At 44.3% G+C, this 13,865-nt stretch overlaps 1 protein-coding gene across 3 annotated transcripts in view; it reads right to left on the bottom strand.

The window, feature by feature from the left end:
• Nucleotides 1-13,865, bottom strand: part of MCPH1 (microcephalin 1) — a 774,602-nt gene that overhangs the window by 332,019 nt on the left and 428,718 nt on the right. For all 3 annotated transcript variants that reach the window (XR_010175987.1, XM_063916680.1, XM_063916679.1), the window contains exon 12: nt 10,219-10,296. Coding sequence is in view for 2 of the 3 variants with exons in the window: in XM_063916680.1 (XP_063772750.1) it covers nt 10,219-10,296 (78 nt within the window). In the remaining variant the exon portion in view is untranslated. The remainder of the gene's footprint in view (nt 1-10,218; nt 10,297-13,865) is intronic.

Here is a 13,865-nt window from a genome sequence, read left to right as displayed (position 1 = left end):
CTGGGATGACATATCTGACATCATAGTTGTAACCAGTGGGGCTCTGTACCCTCTCCCCCAACCTCTTCACTAATTTGTGAAGATTGCTCACAGGAAACAGAGTCATTAGACAATGGAGAGAATCTGATGTGACAGACACTGCACAGCTTGTGCTTACCCATATTAACAGTAAGTACAAACACAGACATTTACACACAGACAGTTATAATGCAAGCCTGCTTTTCCTACTGTATTTGAGAGGAGATAAACAGAGAGGGAGAATTACCAGCACACCCGGAGCTGCACAGGCCTAGTAAGACTGTCAGCTCTGTATCACAAAAACACTAATAAATGCAGTCCTGAATAGGATCAGAATAGCATACAACAGCGGCTCTCCCCCTTTAGCTACACCCTGTACCAGTTTTCAGCGTGTCTGTGAGGCAGGAAGCACTGAATGTGTGCTGCTAATGGCTTCTGTAAGCAGAGGAAGGTGCCAAAACGCTGCTGGTCTTGCTATGAAGAAGGTCCGCCTCCTCCAATGGTGCCGGAGCTATAAACAATATTTATACTGGCAAAGTCTCCCCTAAGCTTAAAACCTCACATAAGTGCTTGGTTAAGCATGTTTGTGCCAGTGTAGTCACGGAGGATCCTAGTGGGACCGACATAGCGCCCGTGATCAGCCGCACTTTGAACCGGGGACCCCTCTAGAGGGGCCCCCGGTGTGTACTCACCATCGAAAGTCACCTTCAGGCAGCGTTAGGAGTGTGCTGCGGCTGCGACAGCCAAGGTGCAGTGCCCCGCTGAACTAACAGCCCCTCAGGACGGTGGTCCTGCAGCGGGGAAGCGGCTCTGCACCGCGCAAGGCCGGTGACCGTCTGTCCCTCCCTAACTCCCACGGTGCAGGTATGCTGTTGCCCAGACAGCATACCCCCCAAAAAAAATAAAAGATTTAAATGAAATTGAAGAAAACTGCAGAGATGTGCACTTTTTTCTAAACTGCATGTGGGAGGGGGCATACAGGGGAGAAGACAACACACCCAGTGAAGAAAATTTAAAGTGCACTGGCTCCTTTGGACCCTGTCTATACCCCATCATACTAGTTTCCCCCAATATCCCTTATGGATGCTAGAGAAAGGTCATCTACAGTATATCAACACCCATTACAGAGAACTCATACAAAATAAATCATAGGTGGTACATGGTTCCCAATAGCTTACAAAATACTGCAATTCAGTTTCCTAACAATACTAGACAGATGCTCTCACTCCTCAATATACAAATATTCTATTATGGCAAACAAAAATGTTAAAATCCATCCACTCGCTACTCGTGAAAAACAGCTTAGACGTGTTTTGCATGTTGTGTCAAATTGAGCAAAATAGCAAAGATGTAAGTGAACACATCTGTACATTGGACCTGCCCTAAAATATCCACATTCTGGGAAGCATCTCTAACATAACCAAAGATCCTAGGTATTTGGTGAAAAGGTACAGTATCTGTACAAATTCTCAATGCATTCGATACAGAGTAACTAATTATGGTAAACGTCACAGTGCCCCCTTCTTACCATTACTCCATAACAGAATGTGACAAATATAGAAAATGGTGAAAATCAACAATAAGGCAACAATAATAATCATTATATTTATATAGCGCTCTTTCTCCAATAGAACTCAAGGTGCTTAACAGGTAGTATGAACATAATACATTACAGAAACTATGGACATACAGTAATAATTTTTTTTTAGCTCTACATGAAAGAGAGACCATGGAGATAAAAAGCCATTTAGGGTCATCAGTTACAAGATTATTTATCCTAGCCACAAAGGATCCAGGTAAAGTAGCCATTTTAGGCACACTACATGGGATTACACTGAGAAAGTAATGCTTGGAACGGATGACACATAATGGGAGGGAGGGGAATATTAGGGAAGGTCCATGCAAATTCATCAGAACCATGCCTTTTTCATCTACACATGTACCCATGTGCCCAAGAGTAACGTAACGTCACTTCCGGTGACATATGTCAACATTAAACCGGGAGTTTCTAATTCATATTTTGGCAGTGACAATATAACCTTAAATATATTTAAAGTTATACTGTCACTGCCAAAATATGAATTAGAAACTCCGGTTTAATGTTTTTAGTAATTTATATTGTTATTTGAATCATATTAAAATTGTGCTTTACTATATGCGCATCTTTTCTTCACATTTCTATGTCACACGCATGAGTTTATATAAAAAGCTCTGGGATTGTTTGAATTGTGACTACATTGTGGAGCACAGGATAAGTCCTCTTACTATTAAGGTACACAGTCAGAGCCAGGTATTTTTGTTATAACTACCTAGTGAAGCGCTGTGTGTGTGTGCTGGCTCTAAGCTCTGTGTTTCTCTGAAGGTACTTGGTGGGGAAACTGTGTCTGACATTTTCCTGTGTGTGTGGCTGTATACTTTTTCACATAGCCATGTCCAGGTACTCTGTGTCTTATGCTGCAGAGGACATTTCTTCTCCAGAGGAATCCATTCCATGTACACAGGAATGTAATATCTTGTCTCAGATCCCTATTGCTGAGCCAGAATGGCTGACCGCTATTAAGGGAATGATCTCTCAGATCTCTACTAGGGTAGCTCACACTGAGACTGAAACTCAGGTTTTAAAGAATTCTATGGCAGTTTGGTCAGGTTCTGTTCTTATTCCTTCAAAAACCTCTAGCATTTACCCACAGAAACATGCACTTGCCCAGATTATGCAAGATGACACGGATACCGACTCTGACACGGCAGACAGTGATGGGGATGTGCTGAGGGGGGCGGCATCCCTGGCAAAGGGGGTGCAGCTCATGATTGAGGCCATTAGAGATATGTTAAACATTACTGACACAAAGCCTGAGCAGGTTGAGGCTTACTTCACAGACAATAAGAAAGCCTCGCTAACCTTCCCTGCGTCTAAAGAATTAAACGCTTTATTTAAAAAATCCTGGGAAACCCTGGAGAAAAAATTCCAGATTCCCAAGAGGGTTCTGGTTGCTTTTCCTTTCCCTGAGGATAGAAAAAGATGGGAGAACCCACTGTTAGTTGACGCATCTGTCTCCAGACTGTCAAAAAAGGTGATTTTACCTGTCCCTGGTTCTACCACGTTAAAAGAACCGGCCGATCTTAAGATTGATAATACACTCAAATCCATATACGCTGCTTCAGGGGTGGCCTTAAGGCCTACTATTGCCTGTGCATGGATTTCTAAAGCTATAGTAAAGTGGTCAGGCACGTTACTAGAGGACTTAGATACAATGGATAGAAGTGACATTGAACTGTTTTTAAGTAAAATACAGGATTCTGCGGGATTCATGGTGGAGTCCATGAAGGACCTGGGTACGCTGAATGCAAGGATATCTTCCATGTCTGTCTAGGCTCACAGGGGACTCTGGCTGCGCCAATGGTCTACAGACACAGAATCCAGGAGAAGTGTGGAGAAGCTACCCTACACAGGTCAAGCTCTCTTTGGGGAAGTGTTGGATGCGTGGATTTCCACGTCAACCACGGGTAAGTCACCTTTTCTTCCCTCAGCTACGCCTTCTGCAAAGAAACCCTTTTCTTCCTCTGCATCGCAGTCTTTTCGGACTGCTAAGACAAAAAAGTCCAAGCCTCCTACCACCTTTAGTGGTGGGCGGGCAAAATCCAAAAAGCCTGCACCTGCAGGTTCCCAGGACCGGAAGCCTGCTTCTGGTACCTCAAAATCCTCAGCATGATGGTGGACCACACAGCCTAGAGGACGGACTCAGACGTTTCAGCCACGTCTGGGTGTCGTCCGCCCTGGATCCCTGGGTACAGGATACTGTGTCCCAGGGGTACAGACTGGAGTTTCAAGAAACCCCACCTCAATGGTTCTTCAAATCAGGCTTACCAGCTTTGCTGACAGACAGGGCTATCCTACAGGAAGCCTTCCAAAAATTGGAAAAGTCGGATGTCATTGTTCCAGTTCCACCTCATATGCAAAACATGGGTTACTATTCAAACCTTTTCGTGGTACCAAAACCGGATGGTTCAGTCAGACCGATTTTGAACTTGAAATCACTAAACCCTTATCTAAGGGAGTTCAAGTTCAAAATGGAGTTTCAGGTCTGGAGGAGGGGGAGTTTCTGGTATCCCCGGATATCAAGGATGCGTACCTCCACATTCCGATTTGGCCGCCGCACCAGGCTTATCTCAGATTTGCACTGTTAGACAGTCATTATCAGTTTCAGGCACTGCCATTCAGTCTCTCCACGGGTGATGTACACCAAGGTGATGGCAGAGATGATGGTTCTCCTCCACAGATGGGGAGTGAACATAATTCCATATCTGGACGATCTGCTGATAAAGGCATCGTCCAGGGAGAAGCTGTTGCAGTCCATTGCTCTCACGACTCATCTGCTCAGGGACCATGGTTGGATCCTGAACCTTCCAAAGTCACATTTGGAGCCGACAAGGAGATTGTCTTTCCTGGGGATGATCCTCGACACGGAAGTGCAAAGGGTGTTTCTGGAGAAAGCATTGGTGATACAAGCAATGGTCCAGGATGTCCTGAAGCCAGCCCTGGTATCGATTCTTCACTGCATTCGCCTTCTGGGGAAGATGGTTGCCTCTTACGAGACTCTACAGTTCAGATGATTTCATGCACGATCCTTCCAGCTGGATCTCCTAGAAAAGTGGTCGGGTTCTCATCTACATATGCACCTGGGGATACGTCTGTCACCGAAAGCAAGGATTTCACTCCTCTGGTGGCTACAAATGCCTCACCTTCTGGAGGGCCGTAGGTTTGGGATTCAGGACTGGATCTTACTAACCACGGATTCAAGTCTCCGGGGATGGGGCACAGTCACTCAAGGGGAAACCTTCCAAGGAAGGTGGTCAAATCTGGAATCCAGTCTTCCAACAAACATTCTGGAACTAAGAGCCATGTACAATGGTCTTCTCCAAGCGGTACACCTTCTACGAGATCGGGCCATTCAAGTACAGTCGGACAATGTGACGACGGTAGCCTACATAAACCGACAGGGCGGAACGAAGAGCAGAGCTGCAATGTCAGAGGTAACAAGAATTATCCTCTGGGCAGAAAAGCATGTGGTGGCACTGTCAGTAATTTTCATTCCGGGAGTGGACAACTGGGAAGCAGACTTTCTAAGCAGACAGGAGAGTGGGGCTTCCATCCGGAGGTATTATTATTTTATTATTATTATTATCCTTTATTTATATGGCATCACAAGGGTTCCGCAGCGCCCAATTACAGAGTACATAAACAAATAATCAAACAGGAAAACAGCAACTTACAGTTGATGACAGTATAGGACAAGTACAGGGTAAATAAACATAGTTACATCAGCAGATGGCACTGGAATAAGTATCAGGTGGCAGAAGACTGCTGGATTTGGTGCAGTTGAAGATTATTAAAGTAAGAAAGGATAAGCACATGAGGGAAGAGGGCCCTGCTAGTGAGAGCTTACATTCTAAAGGGGAGGGGTAGACAGACAGGGGTGACACAGATGGGGTACATAGACAGCGTGGAATAGAGTGTTAGGATGAGATTTGGCTGGTTTTGGTGAAGAAGTGGGTCTTGAGAGAGACCATTTGAAGTTTTGTAGAGGTGGAGAGTCTGAGGGGGAGAGGTAGGGAATGCCAGAGAAGTGGTGCAGCACGTGAAAAATCTTGGAGGTAGGAGTGGGAGGAAGTAATCCGTAGGCAGGAGAGTCGGCGTGCATTAGCAGAGCGAAGAGGACGGTTGGGAGTGTAAAGGGAGATAAGGTCAGAGATGTAGATGGGAGAGGAGTGGGTGAGGGCTTTGTAAGCGAGTGCGAGAGCTTGAAATGGATTCTGAAAGAGAAGGGGAGCCAGTGAAGGTCTAGTAAGAGAGGAGAGGTGGACGTAGTGCGTTTGGTGAGGAAGATGAGCCGGGCAGCAGCACTGAGGATAGATTGGAGTGGAGAGAGGTATTTGTCAGGAATGCCAGTCAGGACGAGATTACAGTAGTCCAGTCTGGAAATGACCAGTGAGTGGATAAGAGTCTTCGTAGTATCCTGGGTCAGAAAGGGTCTGATTCTGGAAATATTTTTTAGATGCAAACAGCAGGTATGTGAGAGGTGCTGAATGTGTGGTTTGAAGGAGAGGGAGGAGTCAAGGATTACTCCAAGACAGCGCACTTTGGGGGTAGAGGAGATAGTAGTGCCATCAATATATAATGAGATTGTAGGAGGTGAGGTTATGTGGGAGGGAGGGAAGATGATCAGCTCGGTCTTAGATATGTTAAGTTTAAGAAAGCGCTGGTACATCCAGGAAGAGGTAGCAGAGAGACAGTAGGAGATACGAGTGAGGAGAGCAGGGGAGAGGTCTGGAGAGGAAAGATAGATTTGGGTGTCATCAGCATAGAGATGATATTGGAAACCAAAAGAACTAATGTGCTTACCTAGTGAGGATGTATAGAGAGAGAAGAGAAGAGGACCAAGGACAGAACCTTGGGGTACCCCTACAGTTACTGGAAGTGAGGGGGAGGTGGAGTCATGAGAGGAGACAGAGAATGAACGGTCAGAAAGGTAGGAATACAGCCAAGAGAGGGCAGTGTCACTCAGACCAATGGAATGAAGGATTTGCAGTAGGAGAGGATGGTCCACAGTGTCAAAAGCAGCAGAGAGATCAAGTAGAATAAGTAGAGAGTAGTGTCCCTTAGATTTAGCAGCACGGAGGTCATTGCATACTTTTGTAAGGGCAGTTTCAGTGGAGTGGAGAGGACAGAAGCCAGAATGGAATGGGTCAAGCAGTGAGTGTGAGGAAAGAAAGGAAGTAAGGCGGTTGTAGACAATACGCTCAAGGAGTTTGGAGGCAAAAGGGAGGAGAGAGATGGGTCGGTAGTTGGAGAGAGTGTTTGGATCAAGGGTAGGTTTTTTAAGAATAGGAGAGATGAGTGCATGCTTGAAGGCAGAGGGGACAGTGCCTGATGAGAGGGAGAGATTGAGAAGGTGGGAAAGATGGGAACAAGCAGAAGGAGAGAGGTAGCGGAGGAGGCGGGTGGGGATAGGGTCAAGTGGGGAGGTGGTGAGGTGACAGGAACGAATGAGGGCCAAGACTTCCTCTCCAGATGCACGGAAGAAAGATGTCAGAGTAGGTGCGAGGGACGGGGAGGGTTGGTAAGGGATGGGAGAAGGCTGGTTACTGATGGTCTGGTGTGATGTGATGTCCTGACGTATGGAGTCAATTTTGGATGTGAAGTAAGTGGCAAAGTCAAGAGCAGTGAGTGAGGAATGGAGATGAGGTGAAGGTGGGCATAAAAGTGAGTTGAGAGTGGCAAAGAGGCGCCGGGGGTTGGAAGACTGGGAGGAAATGAGATTCTTGAAGTATGACTGTGTTCATGGAGGTGACAGATCTTTGGGGTGTACCGCAAATAAACATGATGGCCTCCCGTCTCAACAGGAAGCTTCGGAGGTATTGTTCCAGGTCAAGAGACCCGCAAGCAGGGGTGGTGGACGCCCTGGTATCTCCGTGGGTGTACCAGTCGGTGTACGTGTTTCCTCCACTTCCACTCATTCCAAAGATTCTAAAGCTCATAAGGAGAACAAGAGTTCAGGAAATCCTCATTGCTCTGGACTGGCCAAGAAGGGCTTGGTACGCGGATGTTCTGGATCTGCTGTTGGAAGATCCGAGGCCTCTTCCTCTTCGGGAGGATCTGCTGCAGCAGGGGCCGTTCGCTTATCCAGGTGTGGATATGGGCCTGAGGTCGGGATCGTTGAAGGTCCAGATTTCGGCCTTATCCATCTTCTTCCAGAAACAGCTGGCTTCCCTCCCTGAGGTTCCGACTTTCTTGAAAGGGGTTCTGCATATCCAGCCTCCCTTTGTGCCGCCTACGGCACCCTGGAACCTTAACGTGGTGTTACAGATCCTCCAATCGGATTGGTTCAAGCCTCTACAGGAGATTGAGGTCAAGTTTCTCACGTGGAAGGCTGTCACTTTGTTGGCCTTAGCTTCTGCTAGATGTGTGCCGGAGTTGGGGGCTTTGTCTTGTAAAAGCCCCTACTTGATCTTCCATGAAGATAGAGCTGAGCTCCGGACACATCAGCAGTTCCTTCCGAAGGTTGTGTCGGCATTTCATATCAACCAACCTATTGTGGTGCCAGTTGCTACTGACGCCGCAATGTCATCAAAGTCCTTGGATGTTGTAAGGGCTCTGGAAAACTATGTGAAAAGGACTGCTCATCACAGAAAATCGGACTCTCTGTTTGTCCTGTATGGTCCCAAGAAACTTGGGTATCCTGCTTCTAAGCAGACAATCTCTCGCTGGATCAGGTTCACTATCCAGCATGCGTATTCTACGGCAGGATTGCAGTGTCCAAAATCTGTCATGGCCCACTCTACTCGTAAGGTGGGTTCTTTCTGGGTGGCTGCCCGTGTTGTCTAGGCTTTACAGCTTTGCCGAGCGGCTACATGGTCTGGGTCGAACACGTTTGCTAAGTTCTACAAGTTTGATACTTTGGCCTCTGAGGACCTAAAGTTTGATTGTTCAGTTCTGCAGGAGCCTCCGCGCTCTCCCTCCCGTTCTGGGAGCTTTGGTACATCCCCATGGTACTAATGTGGACCCCAGCATCCTCTAGGACATTAGAGAAAATAGGATTTTAATTACCTACCGGTAAATCCTTTTCTCGTAGTCCGTAGAGGATGCTGGGCACCAGCCCAGCGCTTAGTTATCCTGCAGTGGTTACTTGGTTCAGTACTGCTTTGTTCTTAGTTATGTCTATTTTGCGTTATTTTTCAGCCAACAGTATCAAATTTTAAGCTCTAAAAGATTTAGGTCAGTGCAGAGGATCAATTCAATACCACAGTAAACCATAAGAGGCTCCAGATATTATACCTGATCGAAATGTTAGTATACAGATGTGTCCTCTTACATCCTTGCTGCAGTCAAACTAAACAGCCCTTGAAGTCGCGCCATGCCATGGCGGGACTCAATAGCACCGAGCGTCGTCTTGTGTGTTTTTCCATGAAAATGCGGCTTAGACGCAAAGCAATGTAATAGGACGCACATTAAAATGATATGCAGCATGCCTATATTCTGTGTGTAATTGCGGCTCTATCTGCAGTCAAAATTAAACATTACAGTGTTTTCCATGAAAACACTGGAACATAGCATTTTGTATGCATATACAGTCGCAAACAGAATATAGGCATGTTGCATATTGTTTTAATCAGCAGAACCTGCTTGTGCATTCTATTACATTACTTATCGCTGAAAAAAACGCTCAAAAGACGCTTGGCGCTACCAAGTCACATGGCACTGTGTCAAGCATACTAACAGAGGCTTTTTCTTAGAATATGCATATTATTGACATCACTAATGCAAAAATAGTAAAATGCAAGGATACATAATATGCGACTTTATATCAATTCGTTTGCAAGAAAACTTCAAATACTGGGGGGTATTCAATTGTTTGAAAAGTCAGTTGGGTGTCTGTTTTTCCTATCTAATAGACAGGAAAAAACAGACACCCAACTGACTTTTCAAATAATTGAATTTCCTCCATTGTGTCTGTGTGAGTCTACGACGCGAAAAAGACAATATTCAGAAGAGTATGACTTACTATCTGTGGCGGAGCATCAAAGTTGCGTAAATCTCACATCATACAGATGTGTCCTCATACTATGTGGCTTCAGTTGTGCCAAACAGCTCCCCACTGCGTGTCAGCTCCCAGGCGACCGATGTGCCAAGTGTCTTCCACTCAAAAGCGGAAAAAACTACTTTGCTAGATTGCACTAAGCAACTTGATGTGCAAAATTTGTACATCTGTGTGCGAATGAGTCTGAATCTATATACAAAGTGCTACGATGGCGCTTTTTTCTCATGCAAAGTTCCATTGTGCTTCATCTGCGACTCTGTATGTGTTTAAAACTAATTCCTGTGTGGTTAAGACCACAGCCCGGTGTCTCTTAATAAACTTTGAATGGTATTTCACTGCATCTGCAATGCAAATTAAGATGTAAAATCTAAGGAAAAAGATGGCACACTACACCTCTTGGAGTGCTCCGTTGCGCCATATGGCGGATTGAGGCTTGATGTATGAGGACACATCTTTAAGCGATGTACTCAAGCAGTTGTAGTCAATATGAAGTGGACACGAACATAAAATCTAAAAGGTGCAAATGAACTACAGTATCACTTGGATAACAGAGTAATATGACAACAACTCTCTTAGAAAACATTTAAAAAAATATACGACTTACTGGAGCACCAGGAAAATGGTCTGAGAGCTCATATGGTTCTTCGGGAATCCAATGTCCGCATTCCAAAGACCACAACACCTGAAATAAGATGTGAACAGGTTTGTAACTCTGACTTTTTAGGTACACGCAAACTCTAAGCATGTTTCTGAATTTGTACAGTAACTTGAAATCTACTGTATCTGAAAGTTTAAACTGAAAATTGTGTCTAAAAAAACTATGAATAAACCAAAATTCGCAGCTTTATATAAATAAATCATTGGAATTTTGTGTTAAGAAAATAAAACTACCAGTTTAAAGAAACAAAATAAAAAAAACAAAAAAAAAAAAACACTAAGCTGCAATTCAATTAATTAAGTAGTAGAGACTTGGAGAAGTGATATGGAAAGGTCTGATATTTTTCACAAAACGTGTCATTTATCTTAGGCAGGTAACATCGATAATTCTCCTATGGGGGAAACACTCTTAATAATATATTAGTGCGGAAATCATAATTTTATTTTATTGGGGGCAATGTTGTACGAAAAGTCTCTGTTAATTAGTGTTTCTATGACGTGGGCAACATTTATTATTTTATGATTTGAGCACCAATTATATATAGAAATAAAATAAAAAAAATAGTATTTTCCCTAATACATTAATTGTATTTACCCCATAAAATAATTAGCAACTTTTCTGCCTCCTTATTGAATACATAAAGATTGCCACCATTGTAAGTGCTATGCGATTCTTCTTCTGTTTTGTTAGATACATACAGGGTTTTATGGCTGTTTTAGGGGTGTTTCGTCAAAACCCCAGGAAAAAAACACCACAAAACAGCCATGAAACATATGGACAAAACCCTATCAAAATCACTGATTAGTAAATTCAGTGGTTTGGATCATCAATCTGCCAGCAATTTACAGGAGTTTTCAAAACCTCAGCAAATTTACCATGAAGAATTCAAGCAATCATAGCTCATAGGATAGTATACATATATTGAACTCGACTGTGTGCTCAATTTTGAAAAACCCTGCAGCACAGGATTTTTTTCTGCAGCTGGTTGTTTTTTTCTATTCAATTGAAGGATAGAAAATGAGTAATTTCTCTAGAAATCACAGGGTCTCTTTTCTCATACACCCAGAGCAAGTCTGATTTTCCTTAAATCGTTATGTTTAGGAAAAGTTATTGGTACCTGCCCCACCCCTGTGGCACCCCCCTGCCCAATGACTAATTAAGCATTTGGATGTTTCAAATGAGTTTAACCACTTAACTTACGATTTATTTTGCCAAAAACAGCTCCAAAATTTTAATTTTTTTTAATGAGTGAATTAGTGAACATGAATTTAACCCTATCCCAAATGATTTGCAAAAACACAAAAATATTTTTTTTCTTTCAAACATCAAAACATCAATCGGGAACATCGTGACCATCGGAACATTGCGACTATCGCGGCTATCATTTTGAAAGCCGGGACAGCCTCCAGGTATACAGGGGGGATCTGGGGGTGGCTTGGGAGTGTTAATTTACACTCCCCAGCGGCTGCCATTGCCTGCAGCCGCTGCAGGGGGGGATCCTGCCGTGCTGACCAATCAGCAGAGATCAGCAGCACGGCAATCAGTAGGGGAGAGTGCAGGGAGGCAGAGGGACCTTCCAGGCCCTCTGACAGCAGCAGCGGAGGGAAGTTTCCCCTCCCTGCCACTGCTAGCACTGTCTATCTGACTGGTCGATCCTGTGCGACCAGGTCAGATAAAGCACTTGCAGGCATGGTCGCATCTGATGCGACTATGCCAGGCAAGTGGTTAATTAGTCCTCAAGTACTCACCTTCCAAAGAGGTGTCTTCTTCCTCCTGCCCGTTGGAATCTGGTCTTCTGCAGAAGCAGTGTGCGTGAAAAATCCCTGTCAGATGTGTGTGACCCCCAATCCCCCCATCCCCTTGTGCTACTCCCAGTAGCCCCTCCTTCATTAAAAAAAATGGAGGGCAAATGACTGGGAGCTGTACAAACCACCGGTATCAGACTTATTTTATCTTGCACTTCAGGATTTTCAAAACATAAAACGTGCATTTTAAATTGGATACCCCAGGTATTCGGAGCATGCATACCTGCAGTAATTGAATATTGTCTGCAAGGTCCGCAAGGTTTTTTTGCAGGTGAAACCAACACGCCCAATTTGATACCCCCCCCTAAGAATCTCTTTGCTAGTTGATATACATGTTCAGTACACCTATTTTCCATGTTAGGTACCTTCTTTCTAAAAAATATAGGCAGGAACTTAACCATACAGCATTACCAAATATTGTGTGTGTGTGTGTGTGTGTATATATATATATATATATATATATATATATATATATATAGTACAAGGTTATCCACCTAGTGGAACAGATAGCACTCTCCAGACTTTAGTATCAATTATTCAGCAGAGAGAATTTAATAAAGGTAATCTCACAGTTCCAGTTTGTAAAATCCAATTCCGACGTTTCGGTCCACACCAGGACCTTTGTCAAGGCGTTACAGCATAGTTACGGCAGACATCAGTGCAGCATGGTCAGCATAAATGGGAACTGTTGTTACAAAGGGATAGCCTCACCGGCCCCCATTATATACCCCACCCTTAAGTGTCAGTCCCACCTCTCCACTTCCTGGGAGTCAGTTGGACATTTACATCACTTCCTGCTATTCAGGAGGTGTGTATAATACATACAGTGTGGCCAGAGAAGCGGGTGCGCCGTGGAACGCAAACCGGAAGTGCGTGTTGGAACGCACGCGTCATTTCCGGTTTATGCGCATATTGTAATTGTCATCGTAGCGGTGAGGCCGCTGTTTATCTTACATAATCTGATATACATAGGGTCATTTATACTTTCTCCTGCAAATCCAGGAGTTGTGCTTCTTGTCATGTTGATAACCAGGCGCGATATGAAGCGCAAACCGGAAGTGCGCGTTGGAACGCACGCGTCACTTCCGGTTATTGCGCGAGCTGGTTACTATGGTAGCGGAGAAACCGCTACTGCCGCTCTAGTGTCTAATATACCTATATTCCACATATATTAAATTAAATTGGTGAGGTTATGGACAGCCAAAAGGGTGTCTAGTAGAGCAGGTTAGTGAGCATAATTGTAGAGACGTCCGGGGCTAGAGAGCCACACTTAATACTATTTATAATATTAGATATCTGGCTGTGGGTGGTTTACCCCTGCCAGTGTTGGGTATATTGGAGGCCGGAGAGGTCACAATATTGGGTGGTGTACATGGTGAACATAGTAAAATATGTACCAGAATTATAGTAATGTCTAGGCACAAGATTAATATACTATATGCAAAATATACTTCATTCCATATAAAAATGTCCGAGTGGTGTTTCCTTCACACAATTATGACCACATAAATCTTATGCTTAGTAAATCAAATCAAGGCAGAATTATAATCTCAACCATAGACATATTCATAACTGCAGAAAGTTGATAACACCTGGTGAATCGTGAATTTATTTCAGGAAGATAGAAAGGGGATTGTTCTCATTCATTCCTTTCGGGGCAATAGTGTCCAATCTGTGTATCCACAGACTCTCTCTTTTTCTTAGCAGGAGAGCACGGTCTCCGCCTCTTTGCAATGGGGGTATCCAGTCTATCAGTTTTGTCCTCAGGTCAGATACTTGGTGCCTCAG

Source organism: Pseudophryne corroboree, chromosome 4 (genome assembly GCF_028390025.1).
Source record: "Pseudophryne corroboree isolate aPseCor3 chromosome 4, aPseCor3.hap2, whole genome shotgun sequence".
In the NCBI taxonomy this organism is placed as follows: domain Eukaryota; kingdom Metazoa; phylum Chordata; class Amphibia; order Anura; family Myobatrachidae; genus Pseudophryne; species Pseudophryne corroboree.
This window is presented reverse-complemented; position numbering and strand designations above follow the sequence as displayed.